Here is a 26,713-nt window from a genome sequence, read left to right as displayed (position 1 = left end):
GCAGAACCATCGGCAGGTGGAAGCACGGCTCCCCAGCATCCCCAGGCAGCCCGCGGTGCCCGGCCCTGCTGCAAGGGCTTCCCACGCCGCCAGGGAGCCACTGGGACTGCCAGCAGGCTGAAGCCAGCCCAAACCCAACGAAGACATGAGTTGTGTGTGCTGGGATGAAGCCACCTAGCAGCGATCTGCAGATGTGATAACCAGCTGGAGCTTCGACTGACCACCGCTGGAGCTGCAGGTGCTCAGCATGCCTGCACCTGGAGGCCACCCGTGTCGGGATACTCAGCACTGCCACACCAACAGCGGGCTCCGAGCAAAGCTGCAGGCAGCGCCTTGCCCCTTAGCTACAACACCGAGCAACGAGCCACAGCCACTTCCACACTTTACACACTCAGAATAAGTTACTAGAAAGATGCAAAGGATAAAAAGGGATGAAAGCTCATAAAAATTGCGAAGGTAGACTTAAGCTAAACTGGTACACTTTGCCATAATTGAAGCAGACTAAGTGCAAGCTAAGAAACAATATATTCAATAGAAGCAAAGCTTTCCGTTAAGCCAGCCGCCGGCCCTGCGCGGTGCATATGCAAGTTCAGGATGTGTAAGTCAGAGGGCAGAGGCAGGAGCCGCAGCGCTGGGCTGTCCCAAGCACAGCCACAGCACCGCAGAACGTGCTCCTATTCAGTCCGCTACTGCCAGGCCGGTCCCAGAACAATTTCAGAGTGCCCTGAGACAGGTCACCTCTACTGTTACCCACTCGTTTTAAGAGCTATTACAAAAGGTCTTAAGAAAGAGATTATTTGATCATAGGCTTTCCCTCTCAGCAGAACAAAGCACTGTATTCCAGGACTAACAACCCGATATTTTTCCTCGAGTCAGCTTTAAAATAATGTTGACATTATAGTCAATACATAATATATCACTATATTTATGTCAGAATCTATTGGCATAAAACTAAATCAATCTAAATGCATAGCTCTTGTATTTAAATGAAGCCTGGCAATGCCATCTCTTTCCTTCAGTTTTCACTCAGCTTCTCATATGTGTATCAATCATTTCTGACAGATTTCATACACTGGGATATCACCTCTAGGCTCACTAAAAACTATTTTAAGTGAATTTCATACACAAAGACTAGGAAAACCTGCCCCGGGGAGCTCCTCTTATAAGCATTATGGTTTCAGATAGCCTAAGCGTCGCAAGTGAAGTTTCACTCTTAACCTCATATTTGAGGTAAGTCTGAAATGCAGGGCAGTAAATGAGGGTCACCCCTGCTCACATTAAAGCAATGGCAAAGCCACAAGATGGTTTTAAGCTCAGGTTAATAGGTGGATTTACCCAGAAATACTGACTGTACGAGAACGCCCAACAGCCATGCAAAACCACCCAGCAGGGAAGAGGCCAACGGGGAACACCACCAAGGCATTCCAAGAGACAACTCCCCGACAGACCGCACCTTCGCCAACAGACCTCAGCTGATCTGTGCCCACCGCTATGCTATAAAATAAACCCTGGAACATGCGTATCTAAAAATAATGCAGACATTCACTAGCTCTGTGAATACAGTAGAATTTTTTTAAAAGTCCGCAAGTCTTTAGCATTAAGTAGGCTAACCGATTTCCTGTGTGTATTTAAGAGACGTCTGAGATCTCTCCATCCGTTTGCAGCAGCCACAAGTGAGCCATTCCACCCCAGCTGCTGTAAGGCCGCTCCTTCACTTACCTTAATTTGAAGGGGCCAGTTACGCTCCATCATCATTTCAGCTGACAAGGATGCCAGCTCCACTATTTCAGAATTACTGGCATTAACAGCTGTTTTATATTCACAGACAGAGCTTTGTAAACATGTAAACAAGTCAATTAATTAAGATACCACAGTAACATAGATTTTAATAATCTGAGGAACAGCCTGATGTTTACAGATCCACAGATGCTATAAAAAAAACACCAGAAACAGTAGAATTTGCTTGTTCAGAGGAAACAGAAGGGAAACTACTTCCTTCCTTCTGCTTGCTGGTATGTCCCACCTTTTGCTTGCAGAACAAAGAGATTCCAGCCCTAAATCCACGGATACCCTAAGGTGGACACGCAGGTTTTCCTCCAAAGGTCAGGTCCAGCTACAGAACCCAACTGAAACCTCTCCAGCCAGATCAGGCAAAGCTGCCCCACACACGCACCGCACCCCAAAACCGCTCAGTAACACCGAACAACACGCCTGTCTCCAACGCGAACTATTCCCCCGCCAGCAGCCCAAACGACGCGGACCGAATCACTCCCAAGGAAATGGAGAAGACCAGGAATCTGGAAACAAGTTCAAATTTAAGAGAACTGAGGGTTTCAAGGACCTGGATAGACCAAGACTTCATGCAGCAGAAACTTCTCTATCCTGCTGCAACCCACCAAGACTGTACCAGCAGAATGAGCTCTTGATAGAAGTGACATTACAGAAAACAAGAGGGTTTTGTGGTGGGACCCCCAAAGTGTGATCACAAAAGCGGTCAGCAGCACGCCTTATGCCTGAACACAAACAGAGCTATATAAGAAACCACTGAGCAGACACAACGTTTCTCTGCGGAGGTCACGAGTTAGCTGTTAGGCTGTAAAATGTGAGGACTTTGTTGACCACTCCTTCCTTTTGCATCCAGCCCAGAGGGTTGGAATTTTTTTTAAGAGTTGTTTTAAATAACTTTGCCTATATAACAGATCACAGCAGGGATCACTCCAGCCCGAACTTAAACCCACATCATTTTCTGCAACTTCATGCTTCACAAAACACATCCAATTGGGGTCAAAAGTATTTTTGCTGAGGATGCCAACGCTACCAGTTGACAGCTCCAGCCTGGGGAGGGGGCTGCCGTGCCACCCACCCCGTGGGAATCAGGGGCCACGGTTTGCTGCGTGCCCAGCGAAGAGATGGCACAACGGCCTTACGTGGGGTAGCAGCAGCTTCAGTTGGTCCTGCCCGGGGCTGGATCAGAGTTAGCCAGTATCTCCACCAGACTATCCAACGGAGTTGTGGGAAATAGGTGCTTTTTCCAAAAACTAGACCAAAGGCAACTCTAGGAGAGCCTGAGCAGCAAGCCACGGCACCTCAGGCAGCCGGCAGGGAACACAGACGGGCCAGGATTTCAGTGTCCAAAACATTTACCGCTTCTCGAGCAGCACTAGGTGATTGATCTCCTTCCAACCTCAACCATTCAGCTTTAAAAAAAGGCAAGTTTGGTCATTTCATTACCTTACCCTGTTTTATTTGCATGAGAGGAAACAAAAGCGACCTCTTCCTGCTGAAGTCTGCCAGCATTAACATCTGCCTTTGGAAACCAGCCTCCAAAGTCGTGTAAGTAAGTGACAGAAATGAGTGACAGCACTTGCAGCCTTGAAATAAGGCTTTTTGCCCTAACACAGAAAACATTTCTTGTATATCAGCGTTGCAGTGCTGACCTCTAGTGACAGCTAACCCAGAAAACGGGAGCATTTGCGGGGACAACCCTCACCTCACCCTCCTGATCTCACCCACCAGCCCCGACTCGTGTCCCCTGCCTTCGGAGGGTGAGCAGCCCCCAGTAACCCTGGGCACTGCTCCCAGTTAATACCACGGAAGTGTATCCTTATTGCAGATTATGAAGAAATTGGTACAGTACTTTAAAAGCCAAGCAGTAACTAACTGATTGTGAGATATTTAAGTTATTTACGTCGTTACCTAGTGAGGGCTAAACCCCTTTTCCACACTCAGGGGCCAGTGGGTGCCTGGAGGGGGTTTGCAGTAAAGGACACAGGAGCCCGCAGCTCAGACCAAGGTGCTCCGAGGGGGTCGTGTTGCTGAAATACAACAGAAGATAAACCCAAATAGGGCCCAACATAGAGTGTAAAACAAGCATGGCAGGTAGATAAAATCAGAGATGCTCACCAGAACATGGACATCATGGTTCTGCCAGGAGAAAACTCTTCAGCAGTTCTGGCTCAGGTGGCCACACACAGAATTTACCTGGCTTTCCCCTAAATTAAAAACAAAAAGACATTCAGTCGTTTCTCGGATTGTTTTGATCCTTGCCTTCTTTAGAATGGGATGCCTGCTAGTGAACCTCTCCTGGCTCCCTCGCTTTACTGGGAAATTCAGGAGGTATACTGGGTACAAACTTCAAAAGAAAATTTAGTCTATACAAACTGCATTAGTGTTTTCTGAACGGGACTAAAGGACACCAGAAAGCAGGAAAGCATCTCTTCCCCACTCCTTTGGGAAGAGGGAAATGACGTCCTATTCTGACTGCAACAAACACACATTTTGAGCAAACCCCTGCCCAGGCCAGCTCTGCCCCCGCTCCACTGGCTGCTATCCGTCAAGCTTGTTTCCCTGTTGCTGCTACGGGCAAGCTGTAAATTCACCTCTTCCCAACCTGCCTGTGATGCCAAACCAGCAGCAGTCCCAGGCACTTCCTCTCACAAAAAGTGTGCTCTCTTGAGCCCTTCCCTCAACTGCCCCCTGAAGTAACCAAAGCTCAGAGGAATCTGAAAGCCTGCAACTGCAATAAGCTTCGTTTAACTGCCCTCGCGACACAGCGCCGCTGCCCAGGGGCATACATACCACCAAGCGTCTGCAGCGGCCGCTGCTTTGGCTGAATTCAAGTGGTAACAGTGACGCGCCATTTCCATTGCAGCTTCATCTCTCCAGAGGGCTGTGTGTGCTTTAATTAGGATTGTCCAGATTTCTTTGAGGTGGCAAGAGGCAAGGGCCAGGAGTGACAAATGACTGTCGGGTGTCGCTGTTTCTATTTTTGGCAGGGAGAGCTTTAAAGCAACAGAACAACAGCGCACAGTGCCTCAAGCTGCACCCAGGGATGGAGGGGCTGAAGGAAACTGAGAACAGCACCTCTGGGAAGGCTCTGTGCCCTCTGGTAGAAAGCTATAAATACATCTTGTTACCCCTCACTTACAGCTCCGTCTTCGTGCTGGGGCTGCTCCTCAACCATGCTGTGGCTCAGCTGCTGCCGTGCCAAGGGCTGGACCTGCACCACCATCTACCTGGTGAACCTGGCCGTGGCAGACCTGCTCTACCTCTTCTCTTTGCCCTTGCTCATTGTCAACTACATCGTGCAGGACACGTGGCCTTTCGGAGAGCTGCTCTGCAAACCGGTACGTTTCTTGTTTTACGCCAACCTGTACGGCAGCATCCTGCTGCTGACCTGCATCAGCGTCCACCGCTTCCTGGGTGTTTGCTATCCCATCCGCTCCACACCCTACCGGACCCGGCACCTGGCTGCCGCCGGCACAGCCACGTCCTGGGCGCTGGTGTTCCTGCAGCTCCTGCCCACCTCAATCTACGCTCGCACCGGCGTTATCAATAACCACACCGTCTGCTACGATACGACAAGCCCCGAGAACCTCAGCAGCTATTTCCCCTATGGCATGGCTCTCACCGCATCTGGTTTCCTCTTTCCTTTCCTCATCATTTTAGCCTGCTATTGCCTGATGATCCGAAGCCTCACCCGGCACTCTGGAGATGCCAGCCCCACCAGCAGTGCCGCCCAAGCCAAGTCGATCCGAACCATTTTCCTAGTCTGTGGGCTTTTCTCCGTCTGCTTGCTGCCGTTTCACATTACCCGCAGCATTTACCTCTTCATTCGCGTGTACCGCGTCGCTGACTGCCAACTCCTACAGCGCTGGAGTTTGCTTTACAAGATCTGGAGGCCACTGGTGAGCCTCAACAGCTGCATCAATCCCCTTCTCTACTTTCTTTCTGGTCAGACTACCAGAGCCAGGCTTGCTTTGGAGCTGGGACTGCTCAAGGCAGGTCCTCTTGCCAGGAGTGACGTGAATGCAGAGGGGATAGATGCTCCAGCAAGACTCACCCCTTGCTGAGGAAGCACATCCCTGCTGCCATCTCACAGCGCTCCAGATTTGTTCCACTTTGCTGAGTAGGAGACTTGGAGAAGAGCCATAAAACTCACCCACACAACAACAGCAAGAAGTTTAAATAAGATTCCCCCAGAGTGAGGGCAAACTGTAGTGAGGACAAATTTGGGTGGTATTTTTATGAAAGACTGAGAGGCAAGTTGTCCTCCTTTCCTGAGCCACCCATGCCCAAATAAAGCCAAAAAGCACCCTTTCCAAAAAGCTTCTGGCGTTTGGGGTTTTTTACAACTTTTTTTTTTTTTTTTTTACAATTTTTACAACTACTGCTTCTAGTAGTAAAGAGGGCTGCATGGAAAAATTGTAGTGAATAACTGAGGAAGGCACCAGAGCAGAAGAAAGCAATCATCTCCTGCCATTAGTTAGGTAACGAATTTTTAAAATGCTGTTAGCATATTTCAAAAAGCTACCCTCAAGGACGATTACCACCTATCTACTATTTCCTTGGCAGGGTCCGCCACACCAGCACCTTCGCTAAAGGGTAGCAACTCCTTCTGTTCACATTAAATGCATGATGAAGAGAGGCTTTTAGCTTACACATTTCAGAAAGGTAACAGAATTATTCTCCAGAGAATCTTCACACGCAGCTTAGCTGCCCTGCAGATCGTAGCAGCGGGAGCCAAAGGTTTCAGGGAGCTCACTGGCCAAGAAGCGAGCGTTTGCCTAACCCAAGGCAATCAGAAATGTGAACACACTGTTCGCATGCAGTTACAGTCCGGCCCCGAAACCTTCTGTTCCCTCTGCACAGGCAGCTCAGTGGAACAGCTCACCCAGTGCTCAGGGGAATCGAGAGCTTCAGCCTCTCCCCTCCCACAGTGTCAAACCCTGTCACATTTTGCTTAAACGCTGTGGGCACCACGGGATAGGAACAAGCTCCGACTACCTGTGCAAAACTTCACGTGCAAGAACACGACAAAAACCTTGGCAGGTACCGTAACAAAAATACAGTTTGAATTGTTGTTCCCAGAAAGCGCTAATGACTTTCAACCCCATGTTTGAGCTACAGGCAACTGTAGAGCCACCAGTGCCCACAACAGCTGAGCACACGCCTTTGTTCGAGCCAGCTGGGAGCAGGGGTTATTCAGAGAGGATGCAAGGTAAGGTAACAGGGGCTGCCAGCCATACGGGAACTAGAAAACACTACAAGAGTAAGAGGAATTGTCTTAGAGGCTGACAAAAATGATCTAGCTGGGACGCTGCGTGGCCACAACCACACAAGCATCAGAATCAAAACACCAAAAAGGCAGAAAACCAGCCACGCTGCACACCCAAGAAGTGCAGAGACACAGCAGCAGAAAGCAAACTTCAGAAAAGCCAAGAAACTGGGTCCCATTTGCTAATAACCTCTGCATAATACTCAACATTAAGGAAGCTGGCAAAAAAAGCCCCCAAATTAAAAAAAAAAAAAAAAAAATGTTTTCCAAGACATCTCTGCAACAACAGTAACAGCTTCTCTCCAAAGGGGAAGGGCAGACCAGATGGCCAGGACATGGTAACTGCTTCAGCTATCCAATTTTACATATGCTGACACAAGCCAGAGCCCAGACTAAACAGACAGAACGGCTTTGATTTATTTTACCAACATTTTCTCCTTATTTAAATTAAAAAAAAAGCCAAAACCTTTCCTGCAGATGTTCTAGATCACCTCCATGGGAACTCTAGGCAGAAATGCATTCGCTTTCTTCCCAACCGAAGCACAGTTGGTGTAACCACAGTAACACGGGCAAACTCAACCAGGGGATCCAGATTCCGCCACCCAGTCAGCCAAGGCTGCTTCTATTTCTTCCTCTAACATTCAGCAGACGGAGGCTGGGCACTGAGACACAGCAGCCTGAATTTCCAATCTGTTGATTCAAATTCAACTGAGGTAGGTAACAACTGAAATCCACCACTTCTGACAACTGTTTAGAAGGCCACGCAAGCTGGTCTCAGCACCGTTCCTCGTGGCTAAGAACAAACAAAACCGCTCCTGCTGCCTTGCTCTGGGGCCACCTCAAACACAGGCTCCTTGGGAGGGTCAGGATGAAGAGGAGCTCCCTACCATTGCTGCCAGAAAACTTCCAAGGTCCCGGAGGATAAGCAGCTTGTTCATAAGCACCATCTCTATGGCACAAATGCTTTTGTTGTTCTTAGTAACCAGTATTTATGAAAAACCTCAAATACGGGAAAACATTTGCATGCTCTGAGAACACCACAAGATCTGAAGCACTGCAGTGTCACGCGGGCAGCTACTCCATTACTGAATGTTTGAAAGAGATTATTTCATGATTCATACGCACTGAAGTTTAAATATTTACAGAGCATTTCTGTGCTTTAACCACTTCCTTTTGAAGAGGTCTGCATGAAACAACACACTGTGTGTACTTAACTCTAGGGCTGTCCGGCTTCCCATTCACGCCAAGGTACATCTGCCCCATTCAACAGAACACAGTGTGAATGTATTAGGAAGAGAGATTTTCACATTATTCAGAAATGCAGCTCACCTGAACAGCTCTGCTTTGCCTCCTTGTTTGGCTATCTGCAGAACAGCAGCAGTGAGAGAGCACCGACAGCGGTAAGGTATGCAACAGAATATTAACCAAATTTTTAAATAAGAAAGGCTATCGAAACATCCAGCAATAATCCCTAAAGAGGGAAAAAAAAAAAACAACCACCACAAAAAACACCAAAAAAACCCACCACATCCAATGGAAAGGAACAGAACCACCCGAAAGGCACAGCACCTCTGGAAGTGCCCCGTGCCTGGGTGTACCCCATGCGAGCAGAGGCAACAGCAGAGATGATAACATCATTCATATTCTTCATAAGTTACACACCCCTCGGAAACTTGCCCAGATAAATATAGTAGTAAACAGTAGTTCAGCACAGTATTTTGTTAAATTTATTAACTCCTCTATAAACATCTCCAAACAAGTGTACACATCCACCAGCAGAATTTACTCAGACCATCACAATCCAATAGCAGAGCCCAACCCGCAAACTCTGTACTGAGGGGGAAAAAAAAAAAGTCACGAAAGTCATACCATACCAACAATTTCTCAGGCTGGTGGGGATAGAAGCCATTAAGGGAAACTTTGCAGGGAACAAAGGCCATCTTAAAAAGGTAAGCAGCTTTCAGCTCAAGCCATTCAAAATTCATTGCAAATAGGACTCCCGCAGCGCGTGCCCGACTGGTCCCCCCCTAGCCAAGGCAGGCAGCCTGCTCCCGGCTGTAGCTGCTGTCTTATCCCTCCCACAATGATCACAACCAGATTTTCTCTACCAAGAAGAAACTGTATTCCAGAATTCAAAAATCCCTTTTCCTCTTGAGAATCAACCTGAAACTATGAAGTATGCATTGAAAGGCTGAAGCACACACACAGCATCACAACTCTGATGCTGGGCTGGAAGCAGAAGGGCTGGCAATAGAGAGGGGAAGGCTCCACCCTACCAGAAATTTATTAGAGGAACAGGGGATAAGGGAACAAAAGCCGGATGGCTCTCATGCTCCACAGCCACCACTGAAAAAGCAAGGTAAAAGGAAATCAGCGGGCTGAAATCCCTCAGAAAGCAAAGGCAAGGGCATTTGGAGTTGAGCTGACACGGGAAGTTACACCATTTGCAGAAGTCCACCACAGGACTTTAGCAAGATGCTCAAGGGTACAGAGAATTTAAGAACTGAAAATAAAATTTCAGCAAGGCATTAAGTTCACAGTTACGGTCTGTCACATCACACACGAAATGCCAACCAACAGGCAACGGCAGATGAGTTACCTACAACCACAGCATGTCAGAACTGGAGAAGCAGGTAGCTGAGGGAATGAAGAGCAAGAGAAGAACAAGAATCCAACTCCTTTCCTCCCCAAGAAAGAAAAATGCATCAACTCATCAGTGGGGGGGAACTAAGGGGAACTTCGCCTTCAGACCCTCAAAGATAAACTTCTCCAAAACCTCTACATATTTCTCAAGGGAAAGCAGAAGTCATGCCTGTTTAAAAAAAAAAAGTGTGTGTAAGTCTCAATAACCACCAAGGGCAACAATGCATCACTAAACAGTCAGGAAAGAAAAATACAGGTGCCAATATCCATTTAAAGCTTTTATTAAAAAAGACTCAGAATTCACAAGTCTACATGGAAACACAAACCAGCTTGCATCACCCAGCCTCAGAGCCAACAGCGTGCTTCTCAAAGGGAGCACAGAAAGCACCCATAAAATCATCACGGGTCAGCGTGCTCCCCTTGGGCAGTAAGCTCGGCACAGTTCACAACCTGCTACCTCACTTCCTGGATAGTTCTTCAGAATACAGAACTATTAACCAAAACAGTCCTGGCCTAGTCCTTCAGGAATGTGAAAGCAATCTCCACTGAAGAGTATCATTTAAAAAAAAAAAAACCTTAAGACCACAAGTTCCAGAAAGTCTGCTTAAATTACTGTAGGCAAAAAAAGTATTACAGGTACGTAACATTTTTATTACAACAAACTACCTTGTCTGCAGTCAAGCAACTAGTCCAAGGCTCTTCAGCACTCTGCAGCACACCGGGGCTCCCTGAAGCCAGCCAAGGAAAGCTCACTGCCCCTCTGCACGTCACCCCCTGCCTCCATGGCAGCTCTTCACTTAGCGTACCTTGCGCTCAAGAAAGCCAGCTGCTCTTACCTCTTAAAGTAAGGTTAGCTTAGTTTAGGAATAGTTTGTCCAATTACATAAATAAGCCTTTGTAAGTAACAGAAATAAAGAAAAAATGCACTTTGCAGGAGTTATTAGGAACCAGCTATTCAGCAACAATCCTTCCACTGAAATTACATCAGGTTTCATTATGACACTGAACACTTTCCCCACTGAAAGCCAAAACTCAGTTCTCGCATTTAACCATCTCTGTATTTTTTAGTCACAACCTCTTAAGAATACATGAATTTTCACATTAATCAGGACTTACATGAGGTTATCGCTAAGCCTGTGATCTAGTATTTACTATTAAATTCCAGAGCTAGCACTTTTTGAACTGTAATACTGAAATTGTAGAGTTTTCTCTGAAATACTTGACAGTCCTTCCTCACATTTTCTCTTAAGACAAACGAAACAGAGCATTTCCAATATGGTAACAAAGTTGTCCGGCCTGGGAGGCTAAATAACCCACTCCTACATCCAGGTTCCTTTCACAGCAATTTGATTAGTGAAACAAAGTTCTCCCATTTCAGCCAACATTGTGCAGTGAGAAGAGATCAAGACTTGAGCTACTCGTTGAGCATTTTAGGAGGGTGTAGTACATAGCTCATGGGTTCAAATAAACGGCCAGATGATTCTTCATCAGTATCTGTGCTATTTACCCGGAGTGCAGAGGAGGAGCTTAAGGCAAGTATTTTAAAAATAGGATCTACACGTACAGAAAAGTATGGTGCATCATTCTGCTTTTGTTTTGCTGTGGTAGTTGTCAGTACTGGAAACAGAGCTTTGTGTACCAGGAACTTCAGCGTATTTCTGCTTTTGCAAGTGGGGCAAGATGCTATTTCAACATGCTTCTGTGTGTCATTGTCGATAAACAGGAAGAGTAATTATCTGGTAGCTGCAAAAAAATAAAATTAAAAAAAATCATGCATCACAATAAGCCTGCTCCTCAACTTACTTGGTTCGCCAGCCATTGATTCTTTCTCTTCATTTGATTTCTAATTACTATTGGTAAGACTTCATTTCTGAGAACAAGCATACACTCAGCATTTCAATCAGAGGTTGATTTGCTGGCTATTCAAGACAATAAGCCAAGTTCTTAAAATAAACAGCTCATTGTTCTATTCTTAGTTATTAAACCCCCTACTTAGTTACTAATACCTGAGCGCCTAGTTTGGAGAGGTATTTATTCCTTAAACTAAAGTCATCAGCTTTTGGCCGTAATTTAGCCAAGTCATCTTCATTTTGACGTCTGAGCCTCTCTTGTTCTTCTGCTCTGGAAAAGAAAATTGGTTTAAGATATTTGCACTGAGGCATGCAAACCCAAGCAACCTTCTCTCTTGTGTATGCAGTTTTGTTTTTAATAACTAGAAAATGTTTTTAATCTTTATAGATGAACACTTGGTATCAGATTCAGAAAGACTTAAGAGGTGTATGGAATACTCTAGTTCAGCGTAAAGAAAGAGAGAGGCAGTTTTCTGCAGTTTCCTTTTATTTAGATTGCAAGACTTCAGTAGAAAGATAAACTTTTTGGTTTTCACAGATTACAACAGGCTCAGTGAGCTTTTGTAACAATATTTACTATCTCTTTATTAAACAAGCTTTTGCTCCTTAAAATAAAGATCACAATACAAAGAGAATCAATTCCCAAAAATGCAAATAAAAGACTGCTCAGCAGTCTTCAGAATTAATAGCAATCTCCTACAAAAGAGTCAGTAATTGACCAGAGCACTGTCGCTCCTTTTCCATGTGAGGCTTACAGAGAAACAGAAGCAAACAAAGCTGTTTTTAAGACAGTGGTTTGGATTAAGACAGTACCAAAGGCATTAACAGTGACCCGTTCCTAAGCTCCGTAAGGCAAAGTGCCATTATGTTAAGAAATCTCCACCCTCACCAAGATGGTAGTGCTGCACATGAGATAAAGACTAGTATAAAGTGTCTCCTAAGATGAACACATTTATCTTGGGTTGCAGAGTACCCTCTCACACAGCATAGCTTAAACACAATGCAAAATGCTATAAACCCATTCCGTTCGAATTTGGAGATGATTTGGCATTAGTTAAAAGTGGTTACAAAACAGGAAATTCAGCCATTTACTGTTAAAACTCCAGCATGTTAGTTTCTTTTCCAAAGAGCTACTGTGCAGAGTGACCAAACTAAACAACATTATAATTCTTGGAGTTGACATGATGCTGATCAAATGCTCCCCACTTCTGGATGATATTTGCTATTCAAATTTCTTTTCTGAAAAAAACATTGTAATAAAAATTACTGAAAATATTGTTCTAAGGCACTATATCCCCCAGCATACACTAATACAAAGCCATCTTTCACAGTAAATACTGGAAGCGTTACACACATACCACGTGGGCCAGGAGGACTGAAAAGCAGCTCTATTTGGACAGAGAATTCCTTTGCTTCTGGGTACAAGGTTTTGGGGGGGTTTTGTTGCATTTGTGTTAAAAACTGGCTGTGACCTTTTGGCTTGAGGATGATACCCATCACAACTAAGCTAGCTAGCAGGTCTGGTAAGGTTTTCATTTCCTTGAGCTTTCCTCAAGATTGATGTGTAAAAAGCCCACAAATTAGGACAAGAAACAAGACCATGTTAAACATGGGATGTTAAATCCCACAAGTCACCTGGCTATACCTTGTTGACAGGTGTTTTGGGGGTTTGAGACTAATTTAAATACCATCATACGGACAGTTACACAGTCCAGTTTCAGATAAGTCAATAAAGTCCATTTATAAGAGATGCCTTGTTAGCAAAGTATTTATCTGGAACAAACTTCTATATAAGCTGTGAGACATAATATCTGCAGGTGAAATGCAGTTACCTATTAAAAAGTAAAGAATTCCAACAACATTACAGGCAAACGAACTTCAAGATCTTAAGAGACTCACTGAGCTGAATTCAGTCAGAACAGAGAACATTTCAAAAGATAAGTTCTGTGTTGTTCATATATAAGCAGCTTGAATTCTACAGTTCTCAATCACAATCTCAGCAAAACAAGTTCAGATTGGAGGAGCAGAACCTCAGATTTCTTAGGCTTGTTCTACCCATAAGCCAAATTAAACATTTCCTTTAAATATATTTTAAAAAAATAAAAATAAAGAAATGAACCAAGGTTTCATGCCATTGACATTACATTCTCCAATACACACATTTTTAATCCTCCCAGCACTAGTCAGAACTAGGAAAAGATAACACAATTTTTGGGTACTGAGACACTACTAGATGAAGCACCTTCAGCAAGATCATCAGGATAAACTAAGCTGCACAGGCTCAGTCTGATGGGCAGACCTTACATTACCACAAAAAAAGCAAATTTTCTAGACAGTTAAGTAGGTAACAGAGAAGCTGGAGTGGAATGGTCTTTTGTCTTGCCTTTAAGGTGACATCTCTTAATGGACTTTGCCATACAATGTTTTTTCTCTCCTCCTCCCCCAATACAAGGCAATTATTTTGGAAGTTCTAAGACTAACCCAGTGTTTGAACCCCTTGTACAGCACTGTGCATCCACTGCGAGCCTTACCCCTCATTTAGTGTTCTCAGGCAACAAACAAAAAAGCAGTAAACTTTCTACTGTGCAGAGGGGATAAATCCAGTGCCCTAGAACTCACAGGATATCCCAACAGCAGATGACTAGTACCTTCATGTTTGATCAAGCAACGATCTTAAACAATAGTACCCGATTCCAGCACAGCAATGGACTCTTAACATGTCACCAATTTTCTTGTCAAGACCAAGGAAGTGAATTTTTTAAGTTACTGTTCTGAAAAGCATCACTGTCCTTATTTTCTGTAGAAAGGAAAGGAGGACATACAAGTCCCCCCAGAATAAAACTTGCTTAATTGGATAAGCTCTCAAAATTTGCTTGTGACAATTTCTGCCTTAAGCCTACCTCAAGCACTCCATTTCCTTTTAAAGGAAGTTGATTCCACTTTAATAAAATACCCCTGCCTCATTTTCTTTCTAAAAATGGAAACTTTTCACTGTACTCAGTAACATTTATGAGACAGATCAGACCACAAACTGAGTTTCACATTAGTGCTGCAATTTAGACTCAAGCCACAGTTTTCTGAGATAAGCAGAATTAAGATTTCTAAATAAAATAGCAAGCACAGCAAGCTGAAACTGAAGGGGAAGTGGCTGGAGTGTAGTTTCTTCTGAAGAGAGATTAAGCTTTTAAGGACACTTAAAAAAAAAATGGTCTATGCATTACCCGACATTTAAACCCAGGTAGTGTTTGCTGCTGACTGGGTCAGGGATGCACCATATAAATGAAGCACATTATTAAAAAAGCAATACAACATATTTTTTTTAAACACACATCAGCTCCACTTAGTTGGAAGGTCACTGAAAGAAAAATAGCAAGGAAGAGTGCCAGGGAAGGGCACCTTGTTAACTGCCACTTCCTCTAATTATTCATTCACAGGAGACAGGAATATGAAATCCTACTACTAACTGGTAAGAAGGAAAATAGCATTTAATACAAATGCTATTTTTTATATATATACACCTACAAAAGAAATCGACTTCAGACAGTAATCTTCAGGTTAAACATTTCATAGCAACATTGTTCTTTATTATTCTTTATGCCAGGGGTCCTCAAACGTTTTAACCAGGGGGCCAGCATGCGGATGAAGTGGCAGGCAGTCACCTGCGGCTGCTTGGTTTCCCCCCCCAACCCCCGGCGGGGGGGGTGGGGGGGTCTGTAAATACTGGGGGCTGGATTGAGGACCCTGGGGGGCCGTAGTTTGAAGGACCCCTGATTTATACTTACTCAGTTTCAGCTGCTTTCTGCAGTTTTTCACGTTTCTTTGCAGACCAGTTGAGATCACCACCTGCAACAGAAATAATAATATATTTTGAAGCTTTTAAAACTGGTCTTTTTGTATCATATCTTTGATACCATATCTCAATACAGAAGTTCTCAGAGCACTTGACAAAAGTAGTCAGCAGAGTAATTTTACAAAAGTAAAAACTAAGGTAAAGAGCAGCATGTTCATAATCATCTGAACAAGCAGTCAGGACACAAACTAAGCTCTCACGCTTGACCCAGTTTTCTGTTGAGTAGCAATGAAGTTTCTCTACAACTCGCAATACCCCATAAAACTAAAGAAAGCAGAAGCAACTTTGAAAGAAACAAATTAATATCCCTTCCAGATCTTTCACTAGTTCACTGCTTCAAAAAGAACAGCTGAGAAGGAACACTGCTATCTGAAGGAAAGTCTACAGAATTAACTTTTTTGTATTTGCAGATACATATACAGCCAAGTTTGATACACAGTTTAGAAAGAGCTGCAGAATATCCTACATATTTGTTCAAGTCGGGGGGATAGGTACCGCTGCCCTGCTGATGAGACTTAACATCACAGCAAGGTTCAGGGAATTACACACTACAGCACCTAGGAAGACGATGCTACAAGGACTGGCCTCATCAAGAGATGCTCCTGGTACCAAAGCCATGAGCTATAGCACCTGACACAGGACCATACAATACCACCTGTAAGCAGTTCAGCTTGATAACTTCAGAATTATGATAAAAACAAGTATCAAGAGAAGCTGAAAACACTTACCTGTGAGGTGATTCACAAAATACAGCATGACTACAGCTATTAGTGACACTAAAAAAAAAAAGCCATTTTAGCTGACAATAAATTTACAAGGACAGAGGAACAGCTTTAACATACAACCAAGGAACAACCGAGATTTTTCATGATAATTGTAACCAATTCATGATAATTGTAATTGCTTTTGAAAATTCCACTATGCTCATAAGTAGCACAGTAACTCAGAAAAGGTTATTTTAGTTTTAGCTCTATTAAAAGCCCTCATAAACATAGCCTTTAAGAGTATCATTCACCTACCCTTGTACTCACTCTTCATTTTGTTCAAAACACTGAAACTACTTACACAAAATCCCTTCAAGAAAACCACAAAACTCTTCACTAGGTCTGAGCTACTTTCAACATTGCCCAGTTGAAACCTCTAACTGTAAGAAAGGAGTTATCACTGTTTTACAGGGAAGAGCAAGAAATAAGCCTAAGAAAGCTTCCTGAATGTACAGAATCCATTTTCCATGTTTTTAATACTTACAGCAAACACAAGCACTGAAGAAGACTTCAAGAAACAAGTAACCTCTTGTGTCCAAAATCATCCCAGCAGCTATAGCAATAATTGCCAGACCGAGATTCTGGATAGACTGCATACTAACACATTAACAAAGGATTACCACTGTGCAGAAATTTATTTTTAAAGAAAATATCATTACTGCCACTGAACAAACAATGAGATTATTAACTTCTCCCCATTTGTTACAGCATATGACAGAGTCATGACTCCACATTTTTGCAGAAGTTTCCGTGCATCTACCACACACAGACATCCCAAAACTAGACGAGACTTCCTGCTCGGCTGAACTTGGAGGAACCAGTAACCATTAACATGGCAGAACCGCTTGATATTCAGTGGCTCAATAGCATCAGGACACGGTCACTGTACAGCAGCACAGACAGATTTAAGTACTTACAAGCCATAAGCAGTTCCCAGCTGGTGTTCTGGAACCACAAAGGCCACCATGGGCCACAGGGCACAGGCAAGCAATGAGTAGGCCAATCCTAGCAAACACTAGTAAAATAAGAACAAGCAAACAGATGTTAGATGAGATGCTCTTTTGCTGTAAAGTTCTAGTAAATTTAGATACTGCTTTTCCCCTTCTCCCAAAAGAGGAAAAAAGAGCTAAAGCAGCACTTTTTGCAATAGCGTCCAAAATAAATATTCACGTTTAGGGGAGCAAACTTTTTTCCAGGAGCGACCCACAAACTAAACGCTACCTAATTAAGAGCCTCACTAGGATAACCCAGAGGAAAAGATCAATGCTGCAACTCACTAGAAAAATATCTGAAAAAAAGAACCCTATTTTTAAACCACAATACACTGGAGATCACCGTATTTAATTTAGAGTAGATATTAGGAAGAAATTATTTCCTGTGAGGGTGAGGTACTGGCCCAGGCTGCCCAGAGCAGCTGTGGGTGCCCCGTCCCTGGCAGGGCTCAAGGCCAGGCTGGACGGGGCTCTGGGCAACCTGGGCTGGGGGGAGGTGGCCCTGCCCAGGGTAGGGGGCTGGAGCTAGGTGGGCTTTAAGGGCCCTTCCAAACCAAACAATTTAGGAAAGATTCTATGAAAAAGAATTTAAGGTTTACAAACCTTAACTCAAAAGCAATTTCTCAGGGAATCTGCCCCAGGAAATCAGTAATGAAGACTTTTACTGAGGTTTACCACTATCCAATACAGCACATTAGAGACAGTTTAAGTAATAAGCTTCAGCACTACACCAAAAGAACAAGTTTTAGGAAAGAAGCAAGGACTTAGCACAGTAATCTAGTAACAGCTAGTGTAAGGGGTGTCCATGAAGCACGACAGCAGACCTCTGCAACACAGCACCACTGAACCACAGACGCTGTGACAAACTGAGCATTCTCTGAAGGGACTAGTAATTGCCACTCCATACAGCCCTTCAGTCTAACCCCAACCTTCCCAAGAAGCTGAACACCCTTTTGCACTAAACTATAGAATTACTGCTACAGACAGCAGCAGCCAGACTTTTCCACCTCAAAACACATAAGCAGAACTACTGCCTCCCTCCACAAAATACCAAAACCTGAAATGTGGCCTTCATGTTAGTTTTTATGACTTCGTAACTTTTCCTGAGTTAGTTCATGTTAGTTTTGCCTGTCTTAAGCATTCTTTGCTTTTTCACCACTTCAGTTTTAAACTCAGTTTCACATAGTATATCCTTCTTAAAGTCAGGGATATCAAAATAGGTTTTGAGGACTACCTGAATAGTCAGAAGACAGTGGCAACTTACGCAGAATAGTTCAGCATCAACTCCATTTCTTATTTTATCATATTTAGCTATAAGTCTCAGAGAACTGGTTACCATTGCTATCCAGGGGTTCCAGAAGGTAAAAGCCAACATAATATGAGAGGCAAGCGTAGTCACTACAGCACATAGAACCCAGATGATATTCTTTCCAAGTTTATCCACCAGGAGTCCGAAGACTGGGGACATGGGTGCTGATATGATATACACAATACTACAAAACAATAAAAATAAAGAGAACTGAACACTATCTAGCCATGGATAATTTTAGGTATTACACAATACAAGTGTCTGCAGATCAAAAAAAAAAAAAACAAGAAACACACCAAACAAAACCATATTCCCTTGTTATCTGTGAGGCTGTAAGAAAAAACACACACAAACACACACCACTCCCCCACCCTGAATAACAGACTCCAGAACTCAAAGTTCCCAAAGTTCTGAGGACATGAAAATACTCAACATCCCAGGGAACAGTGACATAGTCAGAGCTCAGAAATCATATACTAGCAAGCATTTTCTTGTTGGGGTTTTAGCCACATCACAAATTCATCTTCAGACTAGGAAAACTGAGTCTGTTTAGTGTTGCTATTAACCTGCTTCTATCACTCTGAAGAGAATCACTGAATACCAAAATAATACCCTTCAGATAGAGTCTTTTCTTTCAGATTCCTCAATGTGAGCATCTAAGACATTTTTATTCTAAAAAAAAAAATACCCATACCTTCCAATTATTCCCTGTGCCATGCAAAAATCTATCTACCTACTTAAATGCAAGTCACCGGCTGCAACAGTAGATCCCAAACCTCCCCCCATGTGGTCAGAGTCCAAAGATACATACACCCCTGGAACATGGCAGCAGCACATTTACTTGTTAAATCAACCACAATATACCTGTTAATTGCACTTGCTTCTTGGGATGAGAATTTGAATTTCTCAATAAAGAAAACCCTAAATAAAAAGAAAAACTAGATTTAGAAAAATGCGCACTTGTAAGACATGAAAGAAAAATTAAGCTAGACAAAGTAAAGACACAAGAGTCTAGTTGACAGGAAAGCTTTAAATATAGCTATATAGCTTTGACATAAACATCCATCACAGATCCTCATTTATAATGCCTTTTAGGAGCTTATTAGCAGACCCCACAAATTTTTGTCTAAGGACTATCCAAAGTGCATAACCAATATGTAACCCAATAACAGGACACTAGCAATGAGCATACTGTAAGAGAGCAAAGTGAGAATCCACAAGCAAAGAATAGCCATCTACACTGCTGACTGTAAGGCGTCTCCAAATCATCTCCGATTTTTCCACCTCACTCAGCATAAAGCATTCACTGAGCTAAAGGGATACGTTTCTAATTGTAAGCATATTCAAAATCCATTTGAGCTATTAGATCAAGTCATACAGTGCAAAAGGGAAACCTACATATGAATGCTTCAAGTTTCAACTTGACGTATATATACCAAAGCCAGCACAGCAAAGAGAACTTCAGTCCAAAGTTGTAACTACATTTAAACCCCACCTCGTACTCAAGTCAATAGCTCATGAGTGTGGAAGGAATTTTACATGACAGCTGCCCACAGCTTTCCACACCAAAACTCATGCCATGCCTTAAAACTGTATCAAGTTTTAATCAGGAAACGGAACATGCATTATGCTTTTGAGTTCTGACAACTCAGCCATAAAGCAGCAGTATTCCCTACAAAGCTCAGCAGATAAGGAAACCATAAGAGTTGTGTTTATTTGTATCGCAAGAATAGCAAACAATGCCACAGAAGAACTGACAAACCACAGCACAGACTTGCTGGAAGACCAGTGGTTCTGTAGCCATCTGGGATTCTTAAGCACCAGCCGTGCCTCTCCCTTTTAAGTTACCAGTTAAAACACTAGCCAGATTCAGGGGGAATAGCTACAGAAGCAAGAGACACTTACTTTCCAAGTCCAATGAAAGGAAAAACTGCTGCATAGTAACAGACACAGATTACAAATATAAGCCACAAGGACAAAGAGAAGTCCTTCACATCTGTTAGTTTAATCACTTCACCTGGAGTGGGGCAAGAGACAATATTGTTTCAGTCAGCATAAGCATATCTGATATTCATCCCCACTGAATAAACATTAAGGTGATGACAAGTCACTACTAAAGCATATATTCCCACCACTTTCTGCTCTCTTGTTGAAAGTTTACACAGTGAGAGTCAGTTAAGAACATACAAGTGCTAAATCAACAGTGCCAAAGTCAAGAACAAATTGTCTCTCCCACATTAAGCAGGATGAACAAGTTCTCTAAAGCTTCTGAAAGTCTTCTGCAGCAGAATTAAATACAAACCACTTTTTCAAGGAAATGTTTAATCAACTAGCAAAATTCATGTCTGAAGCCTCGTGTTACATGCTCTTACTTGGATGTCAAATTTAGTTAATTTTTAATTGGCCTAAATTCTCCCACAAGGAAAACTCAAACCACATACACTGAAGGAGACGAGCTGCACGTTTCGCCAGACCTATTAAAGGAAGTAAGACCAACTCCAGCAAAACAAAGTACCAGTGGCAATGGCACAGATCACAGTGGTGTGAACTGGAAGTCTCTCCACATGAAACGCAGAATGCTTTGGGTTGGAAGGGACCTTAAAGATCATCCAGTTCCAACGCTCCCACCACAGAGCACTTATAAAGCAGACGACAGTGCATCTGCCTGCAAACTGGTGTTTAAAACTGTAAAACTTCCTACTGATACAAATATGAACTAGAAATGATGATTAAAGCTGTAACCGTGAAGATGATGTTAAGCAGCAACCACTGAACTACCTACAATTCAAACCTGCACACAGTAACTGGAAAGGTCTGTTCCAGACTAAAAGAATGAAGCCCAAGGTGGGTTCAGACACAGCACCCACACCACTCACCCGTTTTCCCTTGCTCTTTACAAAGGAGCTTCTCTGCTCTCTTGTCCAGGTAAGCAAGGATTAGTGCACAGGTCAGTGAGAAGAGACACGTTACACCACCTGCAAGAAGGCAATGTAACATATTTAGTTGTTGACTCAAGTAGCAATTTGGCTTTTAAGCACAACTAACATAGTGTACCTTTACATCTAATAAAAGCCAAGTTTAACACCAGCTTGTCTTATGTATAAGGCTCAATAGCTGTACAAGTGAAAGAATAAGGTGTGAATCACAGAACGGTTTGTGTCGGCAGGGCCCTTAAAGCCCACCTAGCTCCAGCCCCCTGCCCCGGGCAGGGCCACCTCCCCCCAGCCCAGGTTGCCCAGAGCCCCGTCCAGCCTGGCCTTGAGCCCTGCCAGGGACGGGGCACCCACAGCTGCTCTGGGCAGACTGGGCCAGCGCCTCCCACCCCCACAGCACAGAATTTCTTCCTTGTATCTAATCTAAACCTACCTTCTTGAAGCCTGCCACATGAGACACATCTGCCTTGAACTGGAGTACAAACATGTAGCTATGTTTATTTTATTTAAAAGATTACCTCCACTCCCACTCAGCACCGCCTTATCTGTACCTCATACCAACAGGAACAAAGCCTGGGCCTCGTTACCAATATCAGGGCCTTAATACCCATGGCCTTGAAGGAAAGGAACACAGATCCAAAGGTAGCTGCAGTTACACTTTTACACATCAGACAACTCCACACAAGCTTTGACATGATACCCTTCAAAAAATTTTTGCACTCTCTCCGTCACTCCAAGCAGGTTTAATGTTTCATCTCCACGAGATACAAATCTGAATCTGGCAACCATAAAACCCACACAGCATTTTATCAGACACAGTAATCATACGCTCCACATAAGACTATTAGCCATTGATACAAATACTATTTGAATTGCCCTTCCTAGTCTCAAATCCCTTGCCCTACTTTCAAGTTAGCAAGAAATCATTAACATGTACACATACTGTTCAAATTCAGAAGCCTAAAATAGCAGGTGACATCAATTCAAAATGTTACTGACCTATCATGAGAGTTAACCCAAGAGTACTGGGACCAGTATACCCCAGAAGATCTTGAACTCTTGAGTATATCCATCCCATGATATTCATGTTCACTGTGCTCCCCTAGGTAGAACAGACACATGTGAAGAATTATGTATTTCACAATGATACGAATTCAAAAGGAACATTAGGCAGACTGCTTATTGAACAGTGTTTAAAGCAAACAGGTAAAACGCTACAGAGGAAACATAAACCACCACCAGCAAACATGATAAAATTATTCCCTGCTGGTTTGGCAACAATAACATACCATCACAAACTGAAATTTTCTACAACTCTTAACAGTGTTTCAACAGAGACATTATAAGTGCCATGAAATCCACATCATACACTGCATTGCCCCATAAACAGAGCTGAATTTAATGCCACATGTTAAAGCTAAGAGGATTCCCACCTGATAGGCACCAGGAAGAAGCACTTTTTTTTCCCTCACCCACTTCTGCCCCTTAAAAAGGGATCCATGGCTGCAATCCCAAGGCTAACAACAGACAGTTAAATACAGTTCAGATGACATGAGGCAATTGCTAACCAGCAACAGCCTGAACCGTCAACCCCAACCCAGCTGTGAGCAGCTAACTCTCTTTTACAGAGGTAAATACCTACAGCTGCTGAAAAGGACCTCTAACAGAAGAGGCATGTCTCTATTCTTCATTCACAGACTGGTATATTAGCATAAAACCACCTCTAGCAGCAGTTGAAGTGATTGCACCAAACCAAAAGGACACAGCTGAGGTGCAGTCACACAGTTCCCATCAGAACCAGCAAAACAGACCAAAAAAAAAAATAAAAATCTTACAACAGGTAAGGATAGGAGCTTCTGAAAGCAGTCATCCCAACTCATTTATCAGAGCCTGCACTTAGTCCCTGAGCCACAAGCTACACTCAGTTAAGCCAAGAATCAATTAGTCTGATGAACTGCAGCACTGTGACTGTCCCACACAGTAACCTACCCTAGTAACACCACCAGGTTTCTTTAGAAGCCTGACAGGTTCTAAGAAATCATATTAACCCACTTCCTTATGTATCCTTAGTCTACTTACTACAAATTTAAATTAAAAATGTTAAAAATTTTACATCCATTTTTAACTAGAACTCCCTAGGGAGCATCAGAAATGCTGTTTTCTGCTGCCAAGACAAGCCCCACACCTTAGCGCCTACAAATTAAAGCTATACAGTTTTACACTTACAATTCTGGCCATGCTTAGCTGTAATCCAAACACAAGATTTAACTCCTTGCCTTTAAACCAACTGACCGCATAGGTGTTCTGTGCCACTGCTAAGGACTCTCCACCTATTCTAAAAAAAAAAAAGGTAAGTAAAAACAGAAAACATGTTAATTGCAAAGGCAAAGCAACAAGGAAGTAGTCCATCAGTTGCTGGCAATACCAGGATGACAGTATTTCTGCAGAAATTTACCTGTGTAGATCTAAGCCATATGGCAAGATAACATACAAGGCAACAGAAGTCTTAAAGACAGTTCAAAAACAGAATTGCAGAGTCTTAATTAAGAGTGTGAAAAATTAAGTAGTCTAGGAGCAATTATATTTGCCTTTGGTCATTTACAGAAATTAAATCACTGGGCAGCAGCTTCTCACTTCTCTTCTGCATTGAAGAACCATGTGGTATAGATCCTGGCCCAAATGAAACCAAAAGCAAGCATCTTACCCGGAATCAGAATTTAATGGAGTCATCTGCCCACCCCACAACACCACTGGTCAGATTTTCTACCATTTTTATTATGCTATGGCACATTCACAGCCTGCAGGTATTTCCTCTGACATTTACTCCTTTTTTTGCCCCTGTAGGAGCCCTGTTGTATTTGTTGTTGCTAAGTATTCTTTTTACTCAGGAAAGTAAGGATTGATAGAAAAGGAGGACTAGCACAGTTTTTAATCAGCTTACTGAACATCTTTATTTGGGTAGCTTCGTAACTTCTGAATTCAGTAAGACCTTCAAAGTCCCATTGCTCTTTTCTAACTTTAAGTTAGACTGGGAATGCGACTGAAGATCTTAACATGCCTCAACATCCAACAATTTGTTGTGTGTGTAAACATGGTAGCGGTTTTCTAGGACACAGGAAAATGGTCCTTACCTCAGGGAGCACATACTACACTCTTCTAGACTTACCCAAATATGAATCTGCCCACATCCATCAGCCAGAAAGTATTAAGTATTGCTCCCAAAGCAAAAATTACCTGCCAAATAAACATTTAAGGAAAAACGATGATTTTATATTTGAAATATGGAACAAACCAGAGCCATTTGGGAGCAGAAACAAAAAAGCTTTTCCCTTCCCAGATGGGCAGAAATACTTCCCACCCACTTCCTACTCGTAGCTTTTTGCCTCCCTCTGCCTTATTCATCATCCTGCTGGCTACACAATATCCAACCTGGCCCACCCTGAAAACACACTCAGAAAACACCTCTTGAGGCTCAAGTCACACTTCACTTTTACCACCACACTCTACGCAAACGCACCTACATAACAGTTTCACATCAAATTGCTATAACATTTGGTTCCTTCACATTCTTATTTCACTCATCTTTCAAGGTCCTCTACTCCCAGCTACTTCACCTGTTCCCAGTAAAATTCAGGGTTCTCCCATTTCAGTTCTCTTCAACACCTGAAATACACACTACTACACAAGAAGCCACTCGGGTTTTTTCCCCAGCCCCAGCAGAGCAGCTTTGGACAGATATCATCCTTCATCCTCTCATTTGCACTTACCTGCCCAACACAAACAAAGATACTAAATATTATAGTGCCCAACCTGTAAGAAAAATAAAATCACTTAATGCATAGCTAGAATCTTTTTTCCTATAAAGTACTATATTAGGCCTACAGCAAGGAAAGAAGGGGAGGCTGATATGCAATAAAAGGTCACTGTAATAAATGCTACAACTTGACAGCTTCCTTAAAAAAAATAGTAGTACAGACCGGCATTTTTGAAGCCACTTTATTTAAGTTATAAGGGAAGGAAGGTCACTTATACCAGTGGAAATTTCTAGATCACGTGGAGAAATGAAAGAAGTGAAAAAGACTATCAGAATTTGAAAAAACTTTATATTATAAAGCCTGTAATTCACACGTACTTTACATCTACCATCTGCTGAATGTGAGTGACACTAAGGCCACACTTACCGTATTCCAAAAACTCTGTCTATCAGAAAACCTCCGAAGAAGCAAAGCACCACGTTGGGCCAGGAATACCAAGCATAGAGTGCCATGAACTGAGCTGTGTTCACCTTCATGTCCTACACAAAGAAGGGGGGAATTAAAAAATGTAATTACTCCTCACGTTGTCCTGTGTGTGGGGCCGATTCGCACACAGAATGGAGGCATTTCTGTTCCTTTGAGTTTGCACAAGGCAGGGAGCGAGGTGGTCACCACCACCACCACCACCTCGCCACCTCCCCCGCCGGAACTAGCCAGCTGTATGGTGCAGCAAGACATCGGCCTTTGCCAGTGACGAGATACGTGCTCCCCTTAATATTTGGTGCTTTCCTATGTGTTAAGCAATTCTCTGGCTTATGTTAGTCCGTCCAGACACTCAGCCTCTACTTCTCTTTGGCCCAGGGGGGTTCCTGAGTGGGTAGCTGCCTTCTCCCCGTCTCCCCGTCGGAATTACCTCCCCACTAGCTGGTGCTACCTGTGGTGACCTTCCAGTCAGCTCGTCCATCCTGTGGCGGGCTGCCCTCGCCTGAGCACAGAACTTACCGGTGCTGGACGAAGCGCTGGGCTTCAAAACCACGCACAGCACCGGTCAGCGCACCGGGCGCCTCACCGCGCCGGCGGCATTGCCAGGGCCTGGCACCGCGCGGGGCGGCAGGGCCAGGGGGGCGGCAGGCAGCGCCCCCGGCCCACCCAGCCCGGCCTGGCCGCCACTCACCCGCTGCACCTGCGTCTGCAGCGCCGCCGGGTTGTCGTAGCAGAAGTAGCTGCCTGCAAGGAGAAGGGGCCGCCTCAGCGCGCTGCCCGCCGCCCCGGCAGCCCAGCGCGCCCGCCCGCCGCCACCCACCGAAGCCCAGGAAGCACATGAGCGAGAGGACGAGCAGGCGGTGCGCCAAGCGCCGCGGGTCGCAGGCGGCGGGCAGGACGCCGGGGGTTGCCGCCGAGCCACCGCCATCTTCCTGGCGGCCGGCGGGGCCCAGCAGCGCCCGCTCCTCCTCCGCCATGGCGGCCGCGGCAGCGCAGGGCACGGACGTCATCGCGCCGCGCGCGGCCGCGCCCGGTTGCCATGGCAGCGCGCGGCTGGGCGCCGTGGCGGCGGGTCGG

The 26,713-nt window shown here is 44.0% G+C and overlaps 2 protein-coding genes across 12 annotated transcripts in view; one reads left to right on the top strand and one right to left on the bottom strand.

Moving 5' to 3' along the window:
- The window catches only part of MFSD1 (major facilitator superfamily domain containing 1), a 49,088-nt gene extending 22,438 nt beyond the window's left edge, over positions 1 to 26,650 (bottom strand). For 5 of the 11 annotated variants that reach the window (XR_013931811.1, XR_013931812.1, XR_013931813.1 and 2 more), the window contains exons 1-19: positions 26,457 to 26,650; positions 26,328 to 26,380; positions 25,580 to 25,692; positions 25,166 to 25,208; positions 24,565 to 24,632; positions 23,625 to 23,733; positions 22,398 to 22,500; positions 21,342 to 21,440; positions 20,371 to 20,482; positions 19,330 to 19,386; positions 18,493 to 18,649; positions 17,082 to 17,179; positions 16,649 to 16,761; positions 16,129 to 16,176; positions 15,333 to 15,393; positions 11,707 to 11,821; positions 11,265 to 11,443; positions 3,904 to 3,992; positions 3,697 to 3,815 (exon numbers count right to left, since the gene is read on the bottom strand). Coding sequence is in view for 2 of the 11 variants with exons in the window: in XM_080410229.1 (XP_080266355.1) it covers positions 11,384 to 11,443; positions 11,707 to 11,821; positions 15,333 to 15,393; positions 16,129 to 16,176; positions 16,649 to 16,761; positions 17,082 to 17,179; positions 18,493 to 18,649; positions 19,330 to 19,386; positions 20,371 to 20,482; positions 21,342 to 21,440; positions 22,398 to 22,500; positions 23,625 to 23,733; positions 24,565 to 24,632; positions 25,166 to 25,208; positions 25,580 to 25,692; positions 26,328 to 26,380; positions 26,457 to 26,646 (1,599 nt within the window). In the remaining 9 variants the exon portion in view is untranslated. The other 6 variants (XR_013931810.1, XR_013931816.1, XR_013931818.1 and 3 more) reach the window with 6 other exon arrangements.
- LOC308072831 (P2Y purinoceptor 6-like) lies at positions 4,580 to 9,869 on the top strand. The gene has a single exon (XM_080410304.1). It carries the CDS (start codon positions 4,962 to 4,964, stop codon positions 5,850 to 5,852), a length of 891 nt encoding a protein of 296 aa, XP_080266430.1. The 5' UTR covers positions 4,580 to 4,961; the 3' UTR covers positions 5,853 to 9,869.
- Positions 26,651 to 26,713: the final 63 nt, after the last annotated feature.

This window comes from Falco punctatus (assembly GCF_963210335.1).
Source record: "Falco punctatus genome assembly, chromosome: 13".
Taxonomy (NCBI): Eukaryota; Metazoa; Chordata; class Aves; order Falconiformes; family Falconidae; genus Falco; species Falco punctatus.
Note: the sequence above shows the minus strand (reverse complement) of the source record. Positions and strands in the feature narration are given on the sequence as shown.

What these genes read in the sequence shown, in the direction of transcription:
- LOC308072831 (XM_080410304.1), top strand. Translation starts at nt 4,962, where the DNA reads ATGCTGTGGCTCAGCTGCTGCCGTGCCAAGGGCTGGACCTGCACCACC.